The sequence below is a fragment of the Saccopteryx bilineata genome, chromosome 2, assembly GCF_036850765.1.
Source record: "Saccopteryx bilineata isolate mSacBil1 chromosome 2, mSacBil1_pri_phased_curated, whole genome shotgun sequence".
Lineage (NCBI taxonomy): Eukaryota > Metazoa > Chordata > Mammalia > Chiroptera > Emballonuridae > Saccopteryx > Saccopteryx bilineata.
In genome coordinates this window covers 303,476,832-303,504,690 of record NC_089491.1, presented here as the reverse complement: position 1 = coordinate 303,504,690, position 27,859 = coordinate 303,476,832, and the positions used below count along the sequence as shown (strand labels likewise).

General features: G+C 48.5%; 1 protein-coding gene and 1 long non-coding RNA gene across 2 annotated transcripts in view; one reads left to right on the top strand and one right to left on the bottom strand.

Annotated features, from left to right (window-relative positions):
- Window positions 1-834: 834 nt before the first annotated feature.
- On the bottom strand, window positions 835-21,750 carry PIGR (polymeric immunoglobulin receptor). Its single transcript, XM_066261502.1, has 11 exons — window positions 21,593-21,750; window positions 13,637-13,731; window positions 12,214-12,555; window positions 9,056-9,709; window positions 7,421-7,756; window positions 6,573-6,896; window positions 4,565-4,736; window positions 4,035-4,156; window positions 3,296-3,427; window positions 3,151-3,209; window positions 835-2,139 (listed from the first exon to the last, which is right to left on the bottom strand). The coding sequence occupies exons 2-11, from the start codon at window positions 13,677-13,679 to the stop codon at window positions 2,044-2,046; spliced, it is 2,280 nt and encodes a 759-aa protein (XP_066117599.1). The 5' UTR covers window positions 13,680-13,731; window positions 21,593-21,750; the 3' UTR covers window positions 835-2,043.
- A 1,523-nt stretch (window positions 21,751-23,273) lies between these two features.
- LOC136323323 (uncharacterized) overlaps window positions 23,274-27,859 on the top strand; it is a 33,842-nt gene continuing 29,256 nt past the window's right edge. Inside the window, exon 1 of the long non-coding RNA XR_010728961.1 lies at window positions 23,274-23,384. This is a non-coding gene — a long non-coding RNA (uncharacterized lncRNA). The remainder of the gene's footprint in view (window positions 23,385-27,859) is intronic.

Genomic DNA, 27,859 nt, shown 5'->3' with positions numbered 1-27,859 from the left:
CTAAAACCCAAGTTGTACATTAACTACCTTAGATGATATTTCTATGGAGAAGGGAGTTTATTCATGTGGTTAGTTGAGTTTTAATTAACAGCCTCTTGATCTTGGAAGATACCCTAGGAAGATATGAAATTCAAGGTCAAGTATTCTATGGATGGATATTTCATCAAGATTTTTTTTTTTTAATGTTTAAGAGGAGCACTGGTTATACCTAATTTCAGTGTATTACATTACAAATAGTCTTAATTATGTTCTAAAACACAGAGTTTGGGGGTCTTGACCATTGATATAAACCCCAAACTATTTTTTCTTTTTCTTTTTTTGTGACAGAAACAGAGAGAGGGACAGATAGGGACAGACAGACAGGAAGGGAGAGAGATGAGAAGCATCAATTCTTCGTTGTGGCACTTTAGTTGTTCATTGATTGCTTTCTCATATGTGCCTTGACTGGGGCAGGGGACTACAGCAGACCGAGTAACTCCTTGCTCAAGCCAGCAACCTTGGGTTTAAGCTGATGAGCTGTACTCAAACCAGATGAGCCCACGCTAAAGCCGGTGACCTTGGGTTTCGAACCTGGATCCTTTGCACCCCAGTCTGACACTCTATCTACTGCACCACCTCCTGGTCAGGCTTCTCAAACTATTTTCTTATTGAAGATACTCTCGGTCCTACTTGTAGGGAGTTTCACAGCTCTGCTCAGCCCAGTGTTGGGGATGGAGGATACTTCGGTTTGGATACATGTCATGGGGTGCCTAAAGGCAGGACCCAAGCAAACTGCTCTGAAAAGGTTGTCTGGGAAACAGAAGGTATGGGGGACAAATGCAGTCTGAGCCTCCCTGGTGGCAATCATGGTCTTTAATTATTAAGTCACATTTTTGATTTGTTAGCAAGTGCCTGCTGATTGAGGTACAGCGCTCAGAGGAAAAAGACCTTAAACCTTACTTCTTTGGAGACCAGCCCTTCCTTTGCACCTTCAAATACCACCATATTTTCCCCTTCCACTCAGAACTCTTCAACTACGGGGGCTATGAGAGTTTGACCATTCCCTTATCCTCCTAGGTCCATGTGAGTGACAGATGGAAAACGGTTGTCTTCCCTGAGGTGGGGCCTGTGAAAGACTAGCCTCCATTTACTGTTTTCTCTTTCCCTTCCCCCTGCACCCCCTTGTTCTGGAACTCTGTTTTCACCAGGAGAGCAGAGGTTCTTGTAGAGACATCCCTGGCCAAGAAAACTAATTTTGACACTAGTGTATCTCTCACTTGGTGACCCTGAGCAAACCTTGTCACCTCTTAGGACTTCAGTTTTCTCACCTGTAAATTGTTAAGAATGTGTGTTTATGATGCGTTGTATGTATACCCATGTTACATGATCCCTAATGCCTTAGGATTTCAGACATTTCTCCCACCATGGGCAAAGAGGTGAGTACACCTGATGAGGATTTCAGGTCGGAGTGAGCACAAACACGCTGTGAGGAGCTGTGGCTTCTAAGGACTTGGGGGTGTTTACAGGAAAGCTGCAGGCTCGGTGTGCAGCCTCTCTGGTCCTGTGTCGAGCAGAGTGCCTGGGTTCTAGTGAGGATTCATATATGCACGTTCAATGAAGGAAAGAAGAGAGGATGGATGGAAGGGTGGGAATGAGAGATGGAGGGATGGAGTGAAGAGGAGAATCCGCTTGACATCCCATAATGAGGGTGCAGAGAACCACTGAATGGCCCTCCTTTTGAAAAGTAGCTCCCCACCCTCCCTGGGCTCTCTTTTTTCGACGATGCCTCCCTAAAAATTCTATTCTCCTCCCACACCTTAGTTTTCCCATTAGAAGTCAGTTCCCTCAGGTGGGAACACCTCACGTCACCTCACCCCCACAGGAACAATGAGGCCAGGCTCAGTGGCCACCGAGGAGGGGCCGGCACGCTCTGGAGGACAGGCAGAGAAAGCCTAGGTGGGGTGTGAGTGCAGGCAGCGAAGCCCCCGAGCCGAGGGCCCTAATGATCAACGTGATTCTGAGGGTGATTGTCGAGGGCGGGAGGTGGAGGCAGCGGTGCTCCGTCTAGGCTTCGCTGTGGCCGCCCTGGATGCTGGTCGCCATGTTGTTGGCCTGGAGCAGGAAGGCACCATAGGCCATGTCCGCTTCCTCCTTGGACGACTAAGGAGGGAGGGGAGAGGAATCAGTGTTTGGAGCATTGGCTCAGCCGGGGGTGGGGTGGGGGGGTGGAAGGAGGGGGTAAACTAAATATCCTGAGTTCATAATTGTGGCCTGAGCAACCCAAACCTGTGCCGACCCACTGTTCTTATTCCAACCCCCATGCTTACCAACAGGGACTAATTTTGAGAAACGGAAAGTTGCAGCTTCTAAAAATATCTCCCTCTGTCTCACTACCTCCTTCCGACACACAGAGTGGAACCCTGGGCCGGGCGCCTGGGCCCGTCCCCGGAAGCTCCGCCCCCACAGTTCACTAGGGCACGGGGCCTGGGTCAGCCACAGTGGTTCTTGCTTTTCTTCTCCACCTGCCCAGGGACACAACACAGGCTAGAGGGAAGGCTGTCTCCAGAACTAACTTGTTCCCCTAACTGTTCCAACTGCTGGGGTCTCTGCTTCAGGGAGAGTAGATCTAATATGCGGTATCACCTTGGGATTAGAGAGGCGTGAGGAGAGGGTAATGCATGACCCAAAGGCAGGCATCACCTGTCATAGGATGTCATATAAAGTAGCACTTGGTTGGGTGGCGAGGGGCATCTAGTGACTATCAAATTGCTCACCACCAGCAAATATCTTCCCGGCCCTGGCAAAAGGCTGGTCCTGAGCAAACTCTCAAGGGAGGGCAGGTCACATGAAGCCCATGGGCCTCACAGCCCAGGAGGAGCACCCACCTCATCACCAGCCTCTGACACTGACCCTCCTACCCCGGGGTGGAATCTTCCATGCCCTTGCCCTCCCTCCAACCTCCCTCCCTCCTGCGTGTGTGCAGCCTATAAACATAGTCCACTTCCTACATCTCACCCTCAGCTGCTTCTGCACACTGCTTATCCCACCTTCCCTGCTCTGATACCAGCCCCGCTTCGAGGAAGTTTTGCCTGATGTCTCCCTGCAGTGCCTAAGGCCATACATATGTCCTTGTCATCCAAGTGAGGCCTCTTTCTCCTTCCTCACCCTTACCCTCTTTGCTGTCTTGGGCTCTTTGATCTCCACAGTGTCTTCGGTGGTGGCCATGATCTCTGTGTGAAGAAAAGGGGGTGAATTAGCCCTCATTAGCCTCATACTCTCACCCAGGGTCAGGCATCCTCTCCAGGGAAGCACGTACCATCTTTTCCTCCCAGAGATGTCTCTTGGGTGACCGGAGTAGCTCCCATGTTGTCATTGGCTCCAAAATCCCTGGAGTTCTCAAAGTCCGACATGCTAATGTCTGTCCTGTAGCTTCCGATCGAAACCCGGTCTGTCCAGGACAAAGAGGAGTTGGTGCGGAGGCGACGCTGGGGATGTATGCTACAGGACGGGCCGCTTCTCTCCGAGGGAGCCCCACAGGACAGCTGGGGTGGGGGCAGGCTCTCTGCTTGCTCATCTCGACCAGGACCCAGGGCAGACTGGAAATGTTCTGAGTCTCCTCCCCCGTCCCTTTTTCACGAATAATCAAGTCTCAAAAATCCCTGACCTGTTTGTCGTTCTGCGACCTTTCAGTGCTAGCACCTCATTTGTCCTCACATCAGCCTCTGAGGTGGTATTATGATCTCTGTCTTGAGCCACGAGGCATGAAACGGGGTCACCCAACGCCACACACTCAGTTAGCTCTCACACTGGACTGGAGGTGCAGACTCCCCGGCATCCTGCCTCCACTTCCTAGCAGCCCTGCCCCTGAGCTTAGACCTGAGCCACTGGGGATGGTCTTCCAGAGACAGCAGTACTTACTGAAAGTTTTGGGTACCTGTGGGTTTATCTTGCCCCACCCTGCTTTCCCAGAACCCTTTCTGGAGCTTATAAGAGATGAGGGACCGTGGCAGCCCAAGAGGTCGGAGGTGGGGCTCAGGGAGCATCCTGGGGCTTACCAACGTTCCTCCTGTGCCGGGCTCTAACCACCCCTATGGCCACGGCCCCCACTGCCAGCACCAGAGCCAGGGGCACGAGGGTGGAGACCAGCACTGTGGAGCTCCCTCCTTGTTGCGTGGAGCTGGAAGAAAGATTGAACTCGTCACTGAAAAGGAAACCTGGGCATCCCATGATGTGTTGGCTGCTTGGCTCTGGCTACTTCTTCCTTCCAGGTTAACCCAGTCCCTCCTGAAACAGCCCCTTAGCTCTGTTTTTCTAAGAGATCTTCCCAGGCACAGCAAAGGCAAAGGTGGAGTCCTCCCTGTATCCCAGGCCTGGGAAACTGAACTGGACGGTCAACACTGCCCAGGTATGGGAGAAGGGCAGGGAGCACCACCAGCCTCTCCCAAGCACAGGCAGAGCAGAGGCAGTAAGAGCTGCCCCCACTCTCAGGAAGCTGACAGGCTCTCTTGTCCAGACCTGGTGGCCCAGCCTCAGGTCCCTGTTCTCAGGGATGTTTTCTGAGCAGGGAGTCCCCAGTTTTCCTCACCTGCTGGCACCTGCAGATGCTTGGCTCCCGCCAGCTGGGTCTCCAGCATCCACTGCTTTTTCTTCTGCCCAAAGTTTGGGAACCTGAATGACTCTGTTCTCAGCTCCCCTGCCGCGTGGCTCTATCACCTCCTCTCCAGGGGCTGCGTGTCCCTGGCTGACATCTTGGGACGCTGGAGAGAGCAGAGTAGGGCAGAATTATGGCTTCTGGTCTGTGCTCTCACTTCTTGAGGTCAGTGAGTCTGAGGAGTGGGACTTGAATATGCTCACAGGGTCACAGTAATATTTCAAAGCTGCTAGGGTGAGGTCCAGAATGACACTAGACACAGAGGAATAATGGTCTTCTTTCATTTGTCACAGATGGTCTCTGTCCCATTAATATCAAATTCATTCTTATCTACAAGGCTCTGTATCATAGTTCTAGCTATGCATAAGGGTTGACTGACCCATCATTTAGAGACAGGGGGATTTTCACAGCTATAAATCCTTGCCCAAGCCTGACCGGGCGGTGGCGCAGTGGATAGAGCATCAGACTGGGATGCGGAAGACCCACGTTTGAGACCCCGAGGTCGCCAGCTTGAGCAAGGGCTCATCAGTTTGAGCAAAAGCTCACCAGCTTGAGCCCACCAGCTTGAGCCCAAGGTCACTGGCTCGAGCAAGGGTTACTCAGTCTGCTGAAGGCCCGTGGTCAAGGCATGTATGAGAGGGCAGTCGATGAACAATTAAGGTGTTGCAACACGCAATAAAAACTAATGATTGATGCTTCTCATCTCTCTGTTCCTGTCTGTGTGTTCCTGTCTACCCCTCTCTCTGACACTCTCTCTCTCTCTCTGTCTCTGTTAAAAAAAAAAAAACCTTGCCCAAGGCCTCCTGACTGCAGGGTTGGGTGAGATAGTGCTGCCCCCTGGTGGTATCTTGGCACTGGGTCCCTCAGTGAGGCAGATCGGCAGGACCCAGGCACCATTGGATTTAGGGACTAAAAATATCCTCATTAGAGATAAAACATTTCATATGACATTTTAAAAAGAGATGTAAAATGAAAACTTATTAGAAGAGATTGCCTTAGTCTTCTTTATCAGACCTTGCAGGAGAAGGTATTTGACTGTCTTTAGAGTGGTCAGCAGGCCTTGGCAGGGCTCATTGCATGTGACAGTGACTTGGAAATTTCTATATAAAAAGAAGATCTCTACATATAGAGAGGTTTGCAAATGACCTAAAGGGGAACTATGGGACTTGTCTTTTTTTTTCTTTTTTAAAATACTTTATTTACTGATTTTATAGAGACAGAAGAGAAAGGGGAGCATGGAAAGGGAAGTATCAACTCATAGTTGCTTCATGTTAGTTGTTCATTGCTTGCTTGTTGTATGTGCCTTGACCAGGGAAGCCCAAGGGTTTTGAACCAGCAACCTTGGCATTCCAGGCTGAAGGTTTATCCACTGCGCCACCACAGGCCAGGCTTTTTTTTCTTTTTTACAGAGACAGAGAGAGAGTCAGAGAGAGGGATAGACAGAGACAGACAGAAACGGAGAGAGATAACAAAGATAACAAGCATCAATCATTAGTTTTTCGTTGCGACTCCCTAGTTGTTCACTGATTGCTTTCTCATACGTGCCCTGACCGTGGGCCTTCAGCAGACCGAGTAACCCCTTGCTCGAGCCAGCGACCTTGGGTCCAAGCTGGCGAGCTTATGCTCAAACCAGACGAGCCTGTGCTCAAGCTGGCGACCTCAGGGTTTCGAACCTGGGTCCTCCGCTTCCCAGTCCGATGCTCTATCTACTGCACCACCGCCTGGTCAGGCCTATGGGGCTTGTCTTGAAGCTGAGGTTGAATGGCAAACCACAATTTTTTCTTGTTTGTATGTTTATTTGGGATGCCTTTTTTGGAAGGCTGAAACTCTGTGGGGGCTACATCTCCCCTGCCCCAGCACCCCCACCCCAATGGAAGAGCTGTCAGGCAGGAGCCTTTCTCTGGGGTGCAGGGCAGAGCAGGTCTTGGCCTTGACGACTTACCCTTCGCCTTCTCCTTGACCTCCACGTGGACAGCTACGGTCTCTCCAAGTCGGAGGCCCTCCTTCACCCCACACCAGTACCAGCCCTCATCCTCCTTGGTGACTGGGTTCAGGATCAGGTTGACGACCTGTTTATTCTGGTCGCAGGTCACAGAGGCCTTCCTGGGGTCCTCATGCTGGCTGGGCAGGGCCTGGCAGCCCTCGGTGCTCCACTTGCACCAGTATTTCTCATAGGAGAAGAATTTGCACGGTGAGTGGCAGGGCAGCTTGAGAGTCTCTCCCACCCGAGCAACGGTATTCTCTGGCACCTTGAGGTCTGGCTTTCCTGGGGCGGGAAGGGAGGGAGAAATAGGCACAGAAGTTAGCACTGGTAATGCTGCCATAGGGAAACAACTGTGGTGGGGACCTTGGTCCACAGAGCATTTCCTCTTTGGACAGCATTATGGACAATAACATTATACTGAATACACCAGAAATGTAATTAGGCACCTATGTAGTAATCGTTAGGAGTGACCACCATGAATCAATCAGTCTATCACAGAACACGGCTACACTGGCTTCAGTTTGCTTTCCCTGCTCTTCTTGTCTGGACTCACTACAAAGAGCTGTGTTCTGCTTCAGTGAGGACGTGCAGTGCGTGGTAGTTTGAAGAGTGAGGGCTGAGTGCAGGGAAGGGCGCTGGCTGCAGGTGTGAAAGTGTGGCCTCCACACAGGTGCGCTCTCTCCTGAGGCCTGTCCCATCAGCGTGCAGGTGGGTGAAGCGGTAGGAAGGGTGGTGGGGTGCTGCTGCTGCCGACTGGAGGAGTCCTGGGCTGCCTCCCTCCCCTCTCGCCCCCGTTCAGCTCTCACCTTCGACGATCTGGAGCTCCACTGTGGACCACCAGCGAGCATCACCGTTGGTCAGACACCAGTAGAAGCCAGCGTCCTGGGTGGTGAGCTGGTTGAGCATGACTGTGTAGGTGCCATTGCCTGGCTCTTCGTACAGGGCGAGCCTGCCTTCGTACTCTTCCTTGTGGGTCACCAGCCCCTCATTGCTCACCAGTTCTGAGCAGGTGCCAGTTTGCTTATCCCAGCGACACCAGTACTTCATGCTGTTTCTATCCTTAGGTTTGTAAGGGCAGAGCATGGTCACAGAGCCTCCTACCACACCTTTCACCACAGAGGGGCTACGGGGAAACGTCGTCTCTAGAAGGTTAGACAGAAATGGGATTGAAGAATGGCAGCATGGTCTCAGTCAGGGTGGGGAGTAAAGTTCAGACTAATCACCTCACCCTCCTCAGAAAATGAGCAAGATTTTCCTAATGTCACAGAGCCTGTAGCTGGAGCCACCCCAAACAGCCTCCATAACCTTCACTACTACCTGAGACATCTTGCTCCCCTCCCCCATCATTTTCTGAGCAGAGACTGGAAAGAATTCAAAGGGTGACCACCAGCTCCTTTCTTTGGGATTTTTACAAAATCTTCCTCTATGTTTTTGTCTGTTTATTGGTTTGTCCCACAAAAAATAGCCTGATGGATATTCTTCAAATTAAGAATATATATTTAGAATGGTATGATTTGCAGCCCAGAAAAGTTGAATTGTTGAGGACCCTGAGGGTCCTCTCAAAGAGGACAGCCTTTCTTCAGGAAGTTCACTTTGAGGCTCAGTGAGAATCCTGAGGGACTGAACTTGTTGAGGAATGTGGTTAGCACCCTGAGCTGGACAGAGAAATGATACCCAGGGAATGTGAGCCTCTTAAAAGGCACGAGGGCAGTGACATTGAACTGTAAGTACTGGTTTGTTGTTTCTTATGAAGATAATTCTATGCAGAGTGCTCCAGGGTGAGAAGGAACAAGGACTTATGTATTTAACCACATCAGTGGCTTGCCAAAGTAGAGTTAAGTTGGCTAGATCTTGCTAAATAACAATGAACCTTAAGATTTGTTCGAGAGAAAAATTTAGAGGCAGGGAATTGCCTTCCTGGAAAAGCTTTCTTTTTTTTTTTAATTTAGAAATTTAATGAGGTGACATTGATCAATAAGAGGACATAGATTTCAGGTAAACATTTTTGATACCGAGATAAGCCACTCCTTCTCCCGTCTCCGTGTAAGGCATGCTGTGCCATTATGCCAAGGGTCTGGGAGAAGGGGGAGACGGCTCCTGCAAGCCCTCCCACGGCACTGGGACTTCATGTCACGTCCTCACTGTGGCTCTCTGAAGCCCAGACAATCTGTAAGTCTTGCTTCAATCAAAAGCTTGACTTCTCATTTCTATCAACCAGGGACAGCCATCAAAATGATGACCAAGAAGAAGAATGTAAAGGTAACACAAAACAGAGGCTGTGTTTTCTAGCTGCCCTGTACAACTGCCCACATAGCATCTAGCTCAGGGCTTGTCCATGAGCAGATATTGCTGACTGATGAATATTGAATAGACTCACAGAGAGCGAGCTAGGCTCTCGCCGGCCGGATTGCCCCACCTCTTCTCCCTCTCTCAAGTCTCACCTTCATTGACGAAGAGTTGCCAAGTCTGGACTGGGCCTCTCTGAGGCTCACCATCAGAGTCAGCTCCACACTGGTATCTCCCTGCGTCCTCTTTCCTCAGGCCAGTGATATGTACACTAAATAAGCCATTATTTTTGGAAATAAGCAGGATCCTTCCCTCATAGGCCTTAGCCCTCTTTCCCAGGCTGTTGATGACTACTTCACAGGTTTTCTCATTGTTCACCCGGCACAGAAATTTGGGCACCTTATTCATCTCAGGGCCCGCAGCACAGTCAAAGGTCATTGAACCCCTCAGGTCTCCATAAAGCAGCTTAGGCTCTTGTACCTGGAGGTCAACATCGTGTATGTCACCTTTAGGTTTCTCTCCAGTCTTGCAGGAATATATCCCAGCATCGCTGAGCTTGAGTTGCTTGATGACAACGCTGAACATTAGCTGGCTGTGCTGAACAATGAGGCTAATTCTGTCTTTGTCGTCAGGGTTCACGAAGCCAATGGAGTCGACGATTTGGACACAGAACTCCTTTTCATTTATACGTAACTTTTTGCACATGGACTTCCTCTCGTTGGCATTCGCAGATGTGAAAGGGCAGTTGATGGTCACTGTCCTGTCCAGGTCTCCTATGTAGACCTTAGCGTCATTTAAGGGCCCAGGATCTGCAGGATAAGGGGTAGGGGGCAAGTTATAATTTCACTTTCTTGAGACATAGGACTACTCAGTGTTCCCAGTGAGGGTCTGGGTGTACCTAACGCCTGGAATGTCCTCCCCAAAAGGACACTGTCAGAATATGTCTTCCAAGGCTGGCTTTATTGCTATTTCCTCCAGGAAGCCCTCACCACGCTGGCACTAATTTGTCCCTTCCCTGTGTTCTCTTTATGCTTACCCCTGTATTACATACATCCAGTCTTGCATATAGTTAGTTACGTTCCCCATAGACTGGACTTCCCTAGAAGGCAAAGGTGCTCTACATGCAGTACCCAGCACAATGCCTACACACAGTTGGTGTCCAAATTAACATGTGTTGAAATGAACAGAATGAATGCAAGTACCAGGGGATGGATTTCAGTGCATTGTGAGAGAGTTTCTAAAATTTACAACGATCTAAACATGGAATTGTGATAGGTGCCAAGGAACTGCAAAACTGTTGACATTAGTATTTCAAAAGGAAGAGTCAGGCCCCCTTACCTCTCCTTTCTGAGGGAGCAAAAACAAGAAGAAGAGCTTGCAGGGGCAACTGAGTCAGCTAGTTAGAGTCTAACTACTTCCTATAGTTCTCTGGAAAGACTGGCGCCACCTGCTACACAGAGCAAAGAAGATAGAACCTATCTGAAACCCCCTTCCTCTTCTCCTTTCTTAAAAGCCTTCGGGAAACAATGTTTACGTACCTTAATTAAAAATTCTTACACTAATCCTGACTCACCCTTCCATCCTGGAGTCATGAGAGTGACGTATACCTCTAGACAAAGGGATCATGAGCCCTCCCCCCCCCCCCCCCTTGCATGAAAAACCTGTATTCGACAACATTTTATATGTTTTCTAATAATCATCATTTTGAAATTCTTTGTATGTGTAAAAGTTGTAACTAAGTAAGCGGGGACTAGCTTTAGACTTCCTAATAAGCTAACCCCAACACTCTGAGCAAAAGTAACTTCATTTAGCTTCTCTCCTTATCTTAAATTAAACATATCCCACTGTTGTGGAGGCAGGGATAGGTTATAAATCCCAGCATGTTTGGGAATGTCTTTGTCAGGTATGTAAAACATTTATCACTACTGTGTTATCTTATGGTCTTAGTGTGTAGAAATGTTTTTCCTTTCGATAGATCCTATAGGCAAACGTTGTAACAAGACAGTAAATTCAATAAGTTTGTTAGTAAGATTAGTGACTTTTGTAGCATGCTCCCCCCACACCCCCCAACCAGTATGTGATTTGTCTTTAAAGGCAGCCTCAGAACTGTATTCATGGCTGCATGATTTTGGGATTATGTCCCATGCTCCGCTGGCTTGATAAACTTCTTTGAAATTTTTCTGTAACTTTGGTGTCTTTGTGGAACTCGCTGTTCACTTTACAACAGAATGTACTTCTTTGTGAAGTAATGAATTTCTGCCGTTTACAGTGCTTGATCAGGGGCTGCATACCCATTGTCTCCAATGTTCTTCTGCACATCCTATAGAAGGTCAACTCTAACCTCTATTTAGCTCTTAAGATTCTTTGGTTTTATAAATCTCCACGGTCACCTGAATAAACTCTTTAGTTTGTCTGTAGATAATACTAAGCATATCCCAAAAGAGCAAAAAGTATCTTTGGGAATCCCTCCAAATTTCCTTCCTTAAGATTTTTCTCTTTTAATTTCCCTTGATGCCTGACCTGTGGTGGCTCAGTGGATAAAGCGTAGACCTGGAAATGCTGAGGTCGCCGGTTCGAAACCCTGAGCTTGCCTGGTCAAGGCACATATGGGAGTTGATGCTTCCAGCTCCTCCCCACCTTCTCTCTCTCTCTCCCTCTCTGTCTCTCCCTTTCTCTCTCCTCTCTAAAATGAATAAATAAAATAAAAAAAAACACAAATAATTTCCCTTGATTATCTTAAAACACCTTTGTCATTGAAACCTTGTCACATAATCTTATTTTTTTCTCTTTTCTCAGAATAGGCTTGTTCAGAGGCCTGTCCCTTCAGAGCCCTTGTCTTTGGGCAAGAACTGGACATTTAGTTTGTGCTGAGAGTGTTGATGGATTAAGGGATCCTAGGTGGAAAAAGCACTTTCAAAGAAGGCTTCTGGTGACCTGAGGTCTAGATCTAAAGGCTGCACTAGTGGCAGTAATTTAAGGAGTCCTCTAGCCCTCTCCCTGCCTTTTCTATGTTCTTCAGTTCATAGACCTCCTGTCCCAGCTGCATCAAACACATGAGAAGTTCTCTTCCTGTTGCTTTCTTAGCTTGGGCTTCAGTAAAACCCTGAATGTAGCAGACCCTGAAGACCTAGAAAGGCTCATTCACCACCCCCAAGTAGGTGCCTCTGTCTCATGTTCTATATATTATGAAATGTCCTTGTGTCTGGCAGGAGGAGGACCCCCATCCTTCCCTTTTAGGACTCTCTCCTCAAGCCCTCCCATTGACCTGCGGTGACTCCCTCTCACTTTCCCACAGAAATCCAAGGGTCCTCACCTGGCCTCACCTCCAGGTTCACATCAAAGAACAGGCCTTGGTTAATAATGCCCACACCACACTTGTAGAGCCCAGAGTCGCTCTGGGTGAGATGGCCAATGTCTACCACAAACATGTTGCTCTCTGGGATGTCGGTGATGTTGGCTCTGCCCTCATAGTCCTTGGAGATGAAGCTGTCCGAGATGAGGGTTGTGCAGCGGCCCCTGGCTCCCTGCCGGCACCAGAACTTGCGGGAATGCCGGTTGACCGAGGTGGCTGGGTAGTAGCATTTGATGGACGCTGAGCTGCCTTCTACTCTGCTCATCTCCTGAGGACCGAAGATGGGACTCCTCATAGAGACCACTGTGGGGACAGAGGAGAGAGGCTTTCTGAGGCGGTGGGAGGGAAAGCCTGCTGAGAGGATCCCGAGAGCCCACCGTGAGGAGATGAATTTTCTTCCTCTCACATGGGCCTTCTGTGGATTATTTACCTGTACCACAGCTACACGACTGCTCTGCCGGTTAAAAGAATTGATTCCTCATTATTAAATCCTAACTGTAATTTGTTAATGATTACTGTTTGAAGGACAATGAAATGCAAACTTATTTTATGATATCTCTTGTTTATTTAAAAAAACAAAACCCTTTTTGTAGGCTGTTAACACTTTTACATTTGCTGTCTGTTATTTCCTTCCTTATATTTCTAAAAACACTTTGTAGATTATTTTTTTTCCAGATAAAAATATTGAGAGCCAGGAACAATAAGTTATTTCCCCCAACCCCATAGTAACTCATGGAGATGTTTGGTCAAGGTCTTTTTTGTAATTCCCAGTAAAGAGCAGCCCCCGGCCTTGAAATGAGGTATGGCGTTGGCTCAGTGGTAGAGCGTCGGCCTGGTGCGCAGAAGTCCCGGGTTCGATTCCCGGCCAGGGCACACAGGAGAAGCGCCCATCTGCTTCTCCACCCCTCCCCCTCTCCTTCCTCTCTGTCTCTCTCTTCCCCTCCCGCAGCCGAGGCTCCATTGGAGCGAAGATGGCCCGGGCGCTGGGGATGGCTCCTCGGCCTCTGCCCCAGGCACTAGAGTGGCTCTGGTTGCAACAGAGCGATGCCCTGGAGAGGGAGAGCATCGCCCCTGGTGGGCGTGCCAGGTGGATCCCGGTCGGGCGCATGCGGGAGTCTGTCTGACTGTCTCTCCGCATTTTTAGCTTCAGAAAAATACAAAAAAAAAAATAAAAAAAAAAAAAAAAAAAAAAATAAATCAGGTATGGCCACTCTTGTTCATGATCCCCAACCCATTTTCAGATGTAGCCTTTCTGCATCATCTGTGTGATTCCTCCTCGAAGAAGTGCACATTTTGAGAGGGACATCCCTGGGGGTGGGCTTGATCTCAGTGTCCCCAGGGAACCGGGTCCTGCAGGGAGTGGGCTGGGACGTGGCAGACGCACCTGGGAGGACAGCCAACAGGCAGGCGAGGAAGAGGAGTGTCATGCTGGAGGCTCCCTCCGGGCTGTGTGGCGCAGCCCGATTTCCTGCTTGGATGCTGAAAGACAATAAATAGCGTGAGGGAATGAAGCACTTATGTCTTCCAAGTCTACATGACCTTAGAGTTCCTGTGACGCCTGTTTGGCTTAGTAGTGGACACACACCTTATTGAAAGATTGAATAGCCCCGCCTTTCCTCTTAGAGCCCAAAGTCTCATCACCCCACAGTACTTTCTGTGCCTCAGAAGTTAAAACGTGGATTTTTATTTTCTCAACTCATCTGCAAGCTCCTTTGGGATAGGGATACAAGTTCCATGTGTTCTGCATTCCTGCCTGGAAGGCACAGTCCTGAGTACGATCTGTAAGACTCAGAAACAGCTCACTGGATAGCTGGTTACTATCAACAAGTGGCCCCTCTCTCCATCTCAGCTGCCATCCCTGGGAGGTGAAGGGGAGCTGCTGTATTTTATGGTCTATTCATAGGAGTAAACCAAGACCCGCAGAGGAAGCCTAGTAAAGAGCAAAGTACAAGTGTAACAGTGATCTGCACAATCACCATCAGTTGCTCTCCTAGCATGCTCCAGGCACTGTGCGGAATAATGTAAGTGTATTATCTCATTTAAACTCGATATCACCCCCTATGAGGTAGGTTTCCTTATCCAATTTTACATAGGGAGAAATGAAAGCTTAAAGATTAAGTGCTTTTCTCAAGGTCATACAGTGTGTGGGTGAGTGGATGATGTGTGGGTGGGGGAAGTGGGCCAGATCTGAACCCAGCTTTGTTGGATTCCAAAACACACACTCTCACCCTCTCCTCTTGCACCGTATTACACCTCAAATACAGCAACATGCTTATCCTGTGCTATTTCTGTTATTTCAGAGCCCCCATTGTTTAGCAAAGCATGGTCCTTTGTGCTATTTCACTGGAAATTTATAACTTTCCTTTAATTAAGACAGAACAGATATAATTATAACTGTTTGGTAGATTAAAAAAATCAAGATCTCGAGATGCTCAATGACATGCCCATGATTTCCCAGAGACTTGGTTCTGGGGTCAGGTGTGACGGCCTTTGCTATCCTGCCTGGTGAGGCTGGGCAGACAAAGATGGAGAACCCAAGACAAGGCCGCTCAGAGGCTCAATGTCTGCGGACACCACCCAGGGCTGGGGAGAGTTGAAGGTCGCATGGCTCATTTTGACCACAGCTGTTTTCAGGACACAAGATGTGGCCTACAGGAGGAGAGGGAAGTCCCCACTTTCCCACAGACTTTGGCAGGCTTTAGACTTTGGATTGAACTTGAAAACAAGAGTGTTAAAGGGGAGAACCATGTTAATTAACAAGCCTGGGCAGTAATGAGCCCCCATAAAGATAAGGAAGCTTGAAGCAGGAGCTCTGCTTACCACCTAGGCTTCCACTTGCCTTCCAGCGACTCCCTTCATCAGTTTGAGCCAAAGGCAATAGAGCTGTTTATCTTGGTTATTTCTTTCCGTGGGGGAATTTCCCAGCAAAAGCCCTTTTTGTTTCCTTGTGGAGATAAAGGTATTCTGTTTCTCTCTAGTTCTTTGGAAGAGGAAGGGAGCAGGTTAGGGGAGGTGGGACGATATGGGTGTCAGGTGGCAACTTGAGGCTCTTTTGATTCTGGTTAATTTCCCTGGACCTTTCATACCAGGCCAATGATTAACCTCTAGAGTGGGGCCTTAGCCAAATGCCAGCGTCAATTGCCAACCTGGATGTGCTCAGGGGACGCTGGCAGGGGGACCACCTAATTGAGCAACTTGAGTCACTGTGAGGGAGGCTCCCAGGTGGGAGTAGGTGTCAGAAGGATGAGCAGCCTGGAACACATGGGTTGGCTGCAGAGTCTCAGGGAATCTACCACCTGCCATTTGTGCTGGCCTTCGGTTCAATGGCAGATGGGAGGACAAGCTACCACACACTTTTTTAAGAGCCCAAATCAGCAGTGATTCTCGTTGGTTCTGGTTCCTGTTTTCGCCTTTAGATAATCAAGCTTACAAATATTTTTGTGAGACAGGAGTGGGTCTTACCAGGGGCTGAGCTGGGGGATGCAGCCCTCCTTGGGACTGGTAAAGTGATCTCTCTGGGTTACAGAGAGTCAGCTGTGAGGTTTCCCGATGGGGTTCCTGACTTCCAGCCCAGGCTTCCTCTCAAGTGTGACATGACATGGTGACATGTCCGGATGGCTGTGGGTGTCCATGTGCGGGGAGGACACATGTGTGTACCTGTTACTCTTTGCATAGCCTTGGGCCAGGGATAACAGCATCAGGTGTATACAGCTGGAAGGGCCAATCTGGCAAAGGATGATCTTGGTGAGAAAACACAATCTGGTCTCAGGAGAGATGATGGGAGGGGAAGGGCACCCATGATCTCAGGAACAGGAAATCTTTGCCCCAAACTAAACTAGAAGTACAGTTTCTCTGCTAACAGCTGAAAGAACCCTAGGTTTAGAGAATTACTAGGGAGCTTTTCCTCTGAAAACCAGACTTCTTTCCCAACATGGGAGATTCCCATGGAGGTGCCAGTTCCCCAGTAGCTGGGGCTGGATTTAAAGATTTGCTTAAGGAAGAAAGGAAAGAGAGTACATTTATTGGGCACCTCCTGCACATCTGGTGCATTTCTAGCTTTTCTTCTTATATAATCTCATCTGTATTGACAGCAACCCAACAGGAGGTAGATATTATCTTCATGTTACAGATGGGCAATGTAATGGTTACAGAGATTCTTGGTCCCAAGACCCATAGCAGAATTGGATCAGTACCCTATTATCAGTCCTTGGATGAACAGAGGGTCTATTCTTTTGGGATATACATAAGCTAATATATCATGCGCTGAGGTACCTTTTTTGGTCTTGAAAACAGAAGTTGTTTTTCACTGGTGGGGCTGGCATGTTCTAGATTATTCTTTTTTTACCAAGTCACTGCCCCTGAAATATTCATAACATATGTCTACACAACTGTGCAATGAGGCAGGGGTATAGGCCATGCTGGAGAGTAGTATTTGTCTCCTTATACAATTCATCTAGCTGGCTCCTCTTCAGTTGCAATCAATGACTGATCTTTAGGAATCATAGTTTGAGTCCAAACCATTGTCCATCTAATGTTAGGTTTCCTCCATTTTCACAGGGAGAGTGATCTTCTGTGATCTTGGCTTGGCTACTGATAAGCCACATGGCCCTCAGCAACTCTGGGCTCTTCATTTGTTTGGTGTAGAGCAGAGAGTCAGTAGGGGCCTCACAGCCCTCAGGGGCTTCAGAGGGGACAGAGAGCATGCACTATGGAGACTTGAAGCCAAATTGGCAGTTTCTGACAACTTGTGAATGTGAATTTGGAGGAGCGGGAAGCTTAGAGCTCAGAGGAGCAAAGAGAGCTGGTCTGGCTGCAGAAGGGGCTTTCCTGGGCCTGTACTGAACAACACCTTCCCCTATTTCCCCTAGACATGCCTGAGTCCTTTTGGGAATACACACTCATCTCCCATGGGTGCAGGGGCCAAGTATAGACTAGACTGAGCCCAGAAACCACAGCACCAGTAGGGAAGGAGAGCAATCTGTGTGGTTGGAAGTACCTTAAGATTGTGATGACAGGCAGGAGCTTAGGAGAGTTTGTATAGTTTATGCAAGCCTTGGAGTGTAGGACAGTCTCCAAGTAAAGGCAATGTTGAGGGAAGGGAATTGCAACTTCAGAGAGCAGGTAGATGGAGGAGAAATAGCCGAGGGCTTTGAAGAGTGTATGAGCTAGAAAGACTCAAGACTTTCTGGTCCCACCCCTCTCTAAGTAACCTGCTATCAATGTGAGACTGAAGCAGAATTTAAGCATTTGAAATACCAGCTCCATGAAACTCTGAGAATAAGCCTTGTCGATTTTCCACTTTTCAACAAAGACTTCCAACCCTCCTTACTGACTCCATTTCACTCTACCTTGATGTGTAGGTATTTATCTCATCCACTCAACCAGATAGCAGGCCCCCTGAAGGCAGGGGCCAATTATATCAATCTCCCATCCCCAGAGGGCCTTGCACAAGAATACCTGGCAAGCACAAGCTGCAAAGCAAGGACCAATGGAATTGAGAATGGCTACATCCTCACATCTCCTCTCTGAGAAGGGCCAAGTCAGAACTGATTGCTCTCACTTTGTCAAATGCCCTCTTGGTTCTGGGCACTAAAGGGACAGTAGCATAAAGAAGAGCTGGGAGGATGGAGGACAACCCAGAGTCCTGCTCTGTCACAGGCTACAGAAAACCTCTACCATTGGGCTCAACTTCCTCATTTGTAAAATGGGCCTCATAGTCCTTGACTCTTCTAGGTTGAAAGGCTACTGTGGGATGGGGAAATATGGAGGGGGATAATGTATATAGAGGCACTTTAAACAGTATAAAGTGCTCTTCAACTGTAAGAGGTTGCAATTACTTAAGCAGAAGAAGACTGGAATCCACGCACTCGACTTTCATGGTTGCTGTGCACTTGGAGAGGAGCACAGAGCTTGGACTCATCAGCCTGGCTATCAGCGCTCTCACTAGGGGCTGTGTGATTTAGGGGCAGGCTGTTTAAACTCTTTGAGCCTTAAGTCCTCATCTGTACACTGGAGATAACTATACCTAGTATGGAGAGTTGCTGTAAGGATGAAATGAAATAGCATATGTAAAGTCTTTAGTAGTGTATCAGGATTTAAAAGATGTTAGTTTCTGCTATGTACTTTTTTTTTTTTTTTTACAGAGACAGAGTCAGAGAGAGGGATAGACAGGGACAGACAGACAGGAACAGAGAGAGATGAGAAGCATCAATCATTAGTTTTTCGTTGTGAGACCTTAGTTGTTCATTGATTGCTTTCTCATATGTGCCTTGACTACAGGCCTTCAGCAGACCGAGTAACCCCTTGCTCGAGCCAGCAACCTTGGGTCCAAGCTGGTGAGCTTTTGCTCAAACCAGATGAGCCCGCGCTCAAGCTGGCGACCTCAGGGTCTCGAACCTGGGTCCTCGGCATCCCAGTTTGATGCTCTATCCACTGTGCTACTGCCTGGTCAGGCTGCTATGTACCCTTACTGATCAATGTCATCCTGTTAAATTTAATTTTCTAAATACAAAAAGGTTTGATACAAACAAACAAACAAAAAAGATGTTAGTTTCACCTGACCGGTGGTGGTTCAGTGGATTGAGCACAGGCCTAGGACTGTGAGGGCCCTGGTTAGAAACCCTGAGGTCTCTAGCTTGAGAGCAGGATTATTGACATGACCCCAAGGTTGCTGGCTTGAAACCCAAAGGTGTTGGTTTGAAGCCCAAAGTAGCTGGCTTGAGCTCAAGGTCTCTGGCTTGAGCAAGGGGTCACTGGCCCAGCTTGAGTCTCCCCCTCCCTGCCCCCACCCGTCAAGGCACATAAGAGAAGCAGTCATTAAACAACTAAAGTGAAGCAGCTACAAGTTGTTGCTTCTCATCTCTCCTCCCCGCCTCTCTCTCAAAACACCAAACCAAACCAAACCAAAAACATAAACCAAATAAAAGATGTTAGTTTCTTTTTTATGTTCTCTGTAAAATCAACACAGTCTTATCTTTTTCTCATCTTAGAGTGAAAAGAGAATAGAGTTCTATTTTGGGGGCATCCTTTTTTCTGGCATCCTTTGAAGATGGAGAGGATGTGGAACTGCTCAGACTGGACCAGCATGGCCCGAAAGAGGAGGCACGTGTCACGTACTAAGATAGAACGGGCGACAGTAATTACAGCCAGCACATACTGAGTCATGTCCAAGTGCTTTACATGTGTTAACACAAGTGATCTCTGAAAATACCCTAAAAGATAGTATAAAATGGCAAACTTATTTCAAAGACGAGACAACTGAGGCTCAGAAGAGTAAAAACTTTTGCCCCAAATCACACAGGTGGTAAGTGACTGCAATGGGATTCCAATCCAGGTGCTCTAGATCAAAAGTAGAAGGTCTTTGTCAGTATACTATATACCACAGAGGGCCTTGGAGTTGAAGGGAAACAGTTGGGAGCGGAGGGAGAAGTAAACCCAATCTTAGAGAAGTTAGTTCAGTTCTCTGCTGGGAACTAATTCTTAGAAGAGTTAGTTCCCGTGAAGGAACACCTGAACCCAGAGGTAGATGCCAACAAGAAATTTCTTCCTGAAAAATAATAATAGCTGCTATTTATTCAGCTCCTGCCATGTGTAGGGCATGTTACATTTGTTTGCTGTAACCAGACACACTGCCTCAAAAGCTTCTTTCTACTATGACATACTGTGTCAAAGCCCGCCTCGTGGGGATCCTCGCCTCAGCCCACTCAGAAAGAAGGTAAGACATGGTTGTGGGGAGTCTCTGCTGAGCACATGCAGGAATAATATGACTTAAAAAAATTGGTTATTTTGTTTTTTAGGTGATGTCAAAATGTCCCCATGACCAAATCAAAATGGCTGCACCAAAATGTCGTTTGTACTGGCTGGTGACCTTACACCACTCATACTACCTCATGAAGCCTTTGTTTCCTGGCTGTAAAATGGGGCTGTGATACCCATCCTGCCCACCTGCCAGGTGTGTTTCAGGAGGAAATGAGATTAAAGTTGGGGTAGATGAATTTACTATATGGCAGCTGCCACTGTCACAATCTTTATGAAATAAAGCCACCAAGATCAAGAGGTGCCTAGGGACAGGCAATGATCTCAGAGTTAAAGGCTCTCCCGACGCCTGGTTCACTGCTTTTTCTGCTACAGCACTTCATCTGGGCCCAGAGAAGGATGGATAGAGTTCCAGAGTCAGTTTTAGGCAGACCAGATTGCCGCCTTCTAACCCACGAATCAACACATTCTCTCTCCAGATGTTATGACCCTGTAATCCCCTAGTGAAGGGGAGAGTGATGGCGAAGGCTATGTTCAAAACAGTGGCAGGCCGGATGGCCCCAGGCCTGAGACAGTTGCACAAAGGAACTGGGGCGGTGAGGGATGGAGTTTACAGATGCCCTGCTTGGGCGGCGGGTCCGTGCCGGCTCGGGGACACTGTCAGGATGGGCAAGCAGAGAGCACGGAGGGAGAGAGGCCTATGTCTGAAGCCTCCTCGCTGCAGAGCCAGCAGGAACATTAGGACTCCAGAGCTGGCTGTGCCTGGGAGGGGGTTCTGTCCACCTTACTCACTCACCTTGGGGGGACCTCATTTTTCCCACCTTAGCAACGGCAGGATGATACAGTGACGATAGACATTATGGAGCAAAGCTGGGTTGACATTGAAAAGGTTCTCAGAGCCTCTTTGCAGCCCAGAGAAGGGGGCTGCATGAGCCCTCACTAGCAAGTGGAGGAGGACGAAAGCAGCAGAGGCTAGAAGGGTGGCCGCCATGTGCGAGGCGCTGGATCTACACTATCTCGTCCAGGTTTGTCTGATGCTCAACAACAAGCCCCTGTGCAATTGAACTAAATCGAAAACCACGAAACAATTGTCATTTTGCTCTAGAGTTTTTGAAGCCATTTCACATGTATTTGAAACTCACATTTCAACCTCACATCAGCCCTAAGTGGTAGGTGCTACTTTTTATCCACAGTTTACAGATTAAGACACTAAGGCTCAGAGAGCAATTAGGTGACTTGCCTAAGGTCGCACAGTTAACTTATGGAGGAGTTAGTAGGGAATTCCAGGACCGAACTTACAAGAATAACTACACATGCTGACCACAGACATTTCTTCTTCCCACATGCTAATGTTTTGCAGGAAAGGGGTGGGGGCTTCCACACTCGTCCGTCCGCCCGCACCTGTCCCTCTCGGGCATGCACCTCCACTCCCCAGGCATCTGCTCAGCCACCCAGACTGCAGCCCTGTCCTCCTCACCGCACTCTGGGAGGCTGAGAGTTGTGAATGTAGGGGATTGCCGAAGCCACCATCCCAGGCCCTTCCAGATGGCATCCCATCCGGGGACCCCAGAGAAGCCACACTTACTTTAGACACTTCCTTCTCTCCCGTCGACTCAGTTTTGGGGAAACAGCCTGCTGGCTGGTCCACAACCTCGGCCTTTTTAAAAGCTGCCAGCAGGACACTGGATGCTGCTGCCAAAACTGAAACCATGTGCAGTGCTTGACCCACACCTGGGTTCTTAAAGGGACACTCTCCCATAGGCATGGCGGCCAGCCAGGGGCACGTGACTCTCACAGATCCCTCGCTTTCCTTTCCTTTGGGCTTTCCTGGCTACCTCCATTTGCTTCCCTTTGACCTTGGGGAGACTGTTACTTAAGAATCCTCTACCATTGCAGCTACAGGATTCAAGATAGGGTACCCTGTCTTAGAGGCTTTTCTGTCACTTTTTAGCTGCAAGACCCTAGGCACGTCACCTTCATACTTCTTTTCATCTGGAAAATGGGGATAGTATGCTACAACCAAGCCTGTAGTTGAGGATATAACCAGGTAGTAGATGTAAAACACCTGGTCCAGGGCATGGTTTGCAATTGATATGCATTGGACGGGGCACAGGTGGCTGGAATTGGTCCTAGTTCCCACTCACTTAGGAGCACTGCCCTCCAGTCTCTAGGATGCTCAGTCTGGATTGAGCCCACTCTACACATCTTCCACAGAACCCCTTGACCAGCTCCAGTGCTTTCAGGAACCTGGGGGACAGTGGCTCTTCCCTTTCTACTTCCTAGAGGAATAAAAGATGCTGGCTGTCGTTGGGCTCCGCTGAAAATGGCGAACTTCCCGATCTTGTCTAGACCTGGGCTCCGAGCCACGTCAAAGAAGGCGCTGATCTGCCCAGCTGGGGTAGAAACTGTCTTCCCTACCTCTGCTAGTTCCTGGTCATCTAGTCATGGCCTTGTTAGGGCTCCCAGGTGTTCCCCAAAGGATCTTAGCTGTCCTGGGTCACACAGGGAAGCCCACTCCACAATACACACATATGTATGTCTCCACCCCTCAGCCCACCCTACGAAGAATCCTGCCCCTTCCTACCTGTGCAGGGCAGATCCAGGCTCTCCCCGCAGCGTCCTACAGGCCAAACCCCAGAAGCAGAAGGCAGAAAGGAGAAATAGAGTCCCGGAAATCACAGGCAGCCAGAACCCGGGGTCTTATTTTAGCTCACCACACCCTCACCAGTGGGTATCCACCCACAATCACGAATTTGGGTGGCAAGTAAAGAAAACATGTTTTCTATTGTGGAGCTTAATTTCAGACCCTATACCCACAATTTGACTAACGTAAGAAATAAATGACCTCGTCACTTCCAGGCAAACTGATTTCAGTTCAGTGGTATCTCAGTCACTCCATACCAATTTAAGACTCAGTCTCATTCTGGATTTTCTTTCCTTTGTCTCCCTTCTCTCCTCTGGTATTTATGTTAAATCTGGGGTAAGTGGGCCCACTGAATACTAGGACAGAAACTATACTGCTCACAAAAATTAGGGGATATTTTAAAACTAATATGAAGCCATCAAAAAGCATTTGATTTTTTTTATTAAACAATAATATCAGAAAAGCAAACAAGTCAAAGAAAGTTTAGTTATGCAAATGAGATGCAAACCCAACTTTTCTTTCATTGGTGAAAATGCACTATACAAAAGGCTGAAAGTACTGGAGTATCTGCACAGTCCCTGATCCCCTGATTTGTGTGAGCAGTGCAGGTGAATGTGGGGAGGGGAGGAAGCGCATCGTGAAACTGCTGCTTCTCATGCTGCCTCAGGGGCCCCGGACTGCCTTCCCTGTTCCCTTATTCTGTGCTGGTGGAAGTTTCCTGGATCATGTCCCGGTATGTGTTCCCAGGAACCCCTGGCCGACCTGGCCTCTGACCCAGCTTAGGGAAAAGAGGAAATGAGAAATAGAGCCCAGGTTAGAACCAGGAAGTCAAAACCCTGCATCCTATTTTGGGTTCAGCCACATGGTAGTGATGTGATTGGAGTGCCCCTGCTTCCCTCTCTCACTGTGGCTTTCCTATCTGGGACTTGGTGGCCCTAAATCAGAACCCCTGCATCACTGTCCTGGGGAAGGAGGTCAGACAGACCAAGACAGTCCAGCTGTCCAGCTTAATAGTAATAATGACAAATAGCAGTCATTATACCTTCCAAAACATACTTGATATGATTCAACACCCACCCCCTATTTTAAAATAGTAACACGAGGAACATACAGCAATAAGAACGGTTTCTCATTTGACTTTCTTGACTCTGGGACTTGGCATGAGTCTGTAGGGACATGCAGAGTACCAGCCTGGGGTAAGAACCCTGTGTCCTGGTTCTGGCTCTGCCTCAAATGTTCTGAGTGATGGCTGATGATTCTCTCCCTCCCTTAGGCCTGTAGTTTTCCATCTGTTAAATGGGAGGGTTGGGCCAAGTGGCTTCTAGGATTCTATTTTGACTGAGCACTACACTAATCACATCAAGTTCTAGCAAATAATCTTGATGGCTTCAAACAACAGAAATATGCTCTGTCTCAGTTCTGGAGGCCAAGAGTCAGAAACCACAGTGTGGACAGGGCTGTGCTCCCTCTGGAGGCCCTAAGGAGTATCCTGGCTTCTGGAGGCTACTGGCATTCCTTGGCATTCTTTGGCTTGTAGCTGCATCATTCCACCCTCTGCCCTTGTGTTCATTTGCCTTCTCTGTGTGTCTGAAATGTTTCTTTGCTTCTCTTGTATAAGGACTCTTGTGATGGTATTTAGGGTCCCCCTGGATAATCCAAAATGATCCCATCTCAAGGTCCTGAACTGAATTACATCTGCAAAGACTATTTTCCCAAATAAGGTCCCATTTATAGATTCCAGGTACTGTGAGGTGAACGTGGTTTTTTTGGGGGGCGGCATTTTTCAGCCTACCATGGCATCTACTAAGTCTATGACCAGTTCAAGGTCCAGGCAGATTTGAGACACGCAAGTGTGTGCATTCCTGTTTCCGAAGGGCATATGGTCTAGGAGAGGGTCACCACCACTGCCGAGGAGAACACCAGCCAGGCGGCGGCCAGCGTGGAGAGGGAGTGCAGGCTTGCAGAAAGCTCACAGGCTCCAGACCCCATATGCCCCGGGTTCACATCCAAGCCCAGCTGCCTGCTAGCCAGGGGACCCGTGGTGAGTTATCTAATGTCTCTAGACCTCAGTTTTCTCATTTATAAAATGAAGCTAATTATAACTGCCCTGTTGCATACATTATAAAAGATAAAGATTAAGTTTAATATGTACATTGGCTGGCATCTACTAGGTGCTCATCAGTCAGCTTCCGTAAATGGGACAGCACAGGCTTTCAGAACAAAGAGTTATTCTCCACTGAACAATGAGGAACCAAAGGTAGGGAACTAAAATGACTTGCCCAAGTTTGCACAGTGAGGTTATGGCACCGATAGATCGAGAATCACGATCTCCAACATTGGGCATTTTTCTCTACTTCCTATAAAACTTTAACTGTCCAGATAAATCTTTTAAATTGTTTTTTCACAGGCAACAAAAGACTCCCATTTGCACCTTTGATTGTTCTTGGGAAGGTTGCAGAGGACCAAGCACACAGGCCCCCACAGGTCCAACCTTTCAGGTTGGCACAATTCGCTTCATGCTCCAAGACCTTGGGTTGACCCAGCTCCCAATAGAAGGAGACCTAAGTCTGCAGTTCTTGCCCAGGTCTCCACTGCCCTCCAGCAACCCTCCCTGTGGCTGGTTCCTATGAATGCGATGTTTGAATGAGGTAAGGGAGGAGAGGTGAAATGCCTAGCACTGTTATTTACTGCCGGCCCTCTGGTCCCACAAGCAGATGTTTGGCTGAGTCAATGTTTAACCCCTGTCTGGAGTCAATGTTTAATCTCTAGCCAGCCAGCCCTGAAATCCAGCATTCCTCAGTAAGCCAACAACATAGAGACATTTTAGTATCAATCACTGGAAAATAGAATTGTGACAGTGACTCTACCAAAGCTACCTAGCAAGCCTCCTCCTCCTCTCTCTTTTTTTTTTTTTTTTTAAGGATATTGACTATTTGGGATAATCCATATCCAAGTGGCCTCACCTTGCCATCAGCAGATAATGACCTCGTATCTCCTCACCCTCGGCGTCTCCATCAGGAGGAGGACAGGACCTACTCTTTCTATTCTCTCAACTCTTGGGCTGGGAGATGGCATGGAATGGGGACTGCTGCCCTTGTTCCTCAGCTCAGTGCTGCTGGCTGGCCTTGTGGTCCCTAATGGTCCCTAACCCTAACCCTAACCCTAACCCTATCCCTAACCAAACCCTGCTATTTGGAATCCCACTAAGAGAGTAGGGACCAGAAAAGCACAGTTAGTAGTTAGTTGGCTGGTCTCAGGCAAGCTTTTGGGGATATCCTGAGTCCAGGCTTATGCTCGAGGCTGGAGGCTTTTGTCAGGTGAGTTTCCCTGTTAGGGAGTAAGTATTCAATAGGAAGAAAATTAATCATAAACACTCCACATTTGCCTGGCTATTGGGTGACTTCATAAGGGTTCTGCAGGGCCCTTCTTCAGGAGCTTGGAGCTTGGCATGTATGGCCTGGTGGCATTGTGTCAGTGCCAAGAACAACCTTAGAGAGGGAGAAGTCAGGATACAGGCTGGTGGGAGGCATGTGGGGGGCGTGAAAGAGGGGGTGAGGGCTGTGACCAGATTAGTGGTTCTAGTCATTGGATAGTGCTGGAGAGGGTGACATAGTGGCCAGATGTATGCATGTGAGCCTCAAATCTTTTTTGTTTTTTTTAGTTCTACATGAACTCACCAAGTCACCTCTGCCCTGACTGCCCACCTCCCCGTGTCACTGCCCAGCCATCCAATCCCTCACCTGTCTTCCTAGCTCTGTTGACTCCCAATCAGATAGTGAAAACAACATTGTTTCTGGGGTTTCCAGGATGGGGAGGTGTCTGTACTCTTTATCATTCTGGCTGGTGGAGGAATAAAGGCAGAGCCTGGCTGTGTCGCCCTGAGGAGGCTGTCATTTGTGGAGAGCAAGGAGTGACGAGTGGAACCTGAGAGAGCCTTCCCGTGGAGAGCAGGTCTTGGTCCAAAGGCTCTCTCAACTCCCCAGACCAGTCCTGGGGTCTCAGAGAGCGTTTAGTACTTTGGTTCTGAAAGGCAGGAGCAGGTGAACCAAACTTTTCTTTTCTTTTTTTTTTAAATTAATTTTAATGGGGTGACATTGATAAATCAGGGTACACATATTCAGAGAAAACATCTCCAGGTTATTTTGATATTTGATTATGCTGCATTCCCATCACCCGAGTCCAATTGTCTTCCGTCACCTTCTAACTGGTTTTCTTTGTGCCCCTCCCCTCCCCCACCCCCTCCCTCCCCTCCCCCCCACCCCGAACCAAACTTTTCTGAGGTTACCAAGCTACTCTCTTGCCTTTTCCTACCTCCATACCCTGGCCGGGGTGGGGCGGAAGGGGAAATATTTTTGGAGTAGGCATCCAAAGTCAACAAGTGGAGTGTCGGGTGACAAGGCCCAGCCCCTCTCACAAGACATGGATGTCTTTCTAAAGACTTGATGTTTCCTTGTTCCTGGTCTGAGCCTGGCCTTTATCCCAAGGTTTGCCTGGCAGATAGACATTGAAAAATATCCCATGATCCCCGGCAGCCTGTGCCCATCTTAGCCTCAGCATTCCCATCTGTACAATGGTATATAATCTGCTTCTTTCTGGGGATGTGTACTGTAATTGATTTCTCGTTTTCTGCACCTGTCTCCACACAGGTGAAAGAGAATGCTGGCAAAATGAAGAGTTTAGCCCCTTGCACTGAAAAACCAGTCTGTCCTTTACATGCCAGCCAGGCTCTGGAGAGACAAACTCCCTGATGCCCTTATCCTGCACTCTTGTGAGACCAGAAGTACATCCTTCTCAGATAAATTGTGGGGCAACTTAGAAGATGGCTCTGGTCATGGGAGTCCTGGTTCTCTCCCTCCTCTCTGAGATGGGAGCCAGAAACTTGTGACATTAGAGAAAGCAGTGGCCCTTAATTGACCCTCTGTGCTCAGAGCAGAACTAGTAGGTCTAGATCAAGGCAGCAAATAAGCAAGGGGTGGGAACTTGGCCGAGGCTGGAAGAGGCAGAACACAAAGGATACTTGTGCTGATTAAAGCATGGAGGTGAGTCTGCAAAGAAATGGGAACTGGAGGCAAATGGTGTCCTACTGGCCAGAGCCTCAGTGCTCACGACCTCGGCATGCTTCCAGAAGCGTGGCCTAGGGTCCCCTCCCAGAGCTGGCAGCTCTCTGCTGCCTCTCTAGGTTTCAGCTGGTCCCTTGAAGAGCAGGCC

What these genes read in the sequence shown, in the direction of transcription:
- PIGR (XM_066261502.1), bottom strand. Translation starts at nt 13,679, where the DNA reads ATGACACTCCTCTTCCTCGCCTGCCTGTTGGCTGTCCTCCCAG. An exon ending in CCGGCACAGGAGGAACGTTG is followed by an intron (nt 3,428 to 4,034) that starts GTAAGCCCCAGG and finishes TGTCCTGGACAG; the next exon opens with ACCGGGTTTCGATCGGAAGC. An exon ending in ATCTCTGGGAGGAAAAGATG is followed by an intron (nt 3,210 to 3,295) that starts GTACGTGCTTCC and finishes TTCTTCACACAG; the next exon opens with AGATCATGGCCACCACCGAA.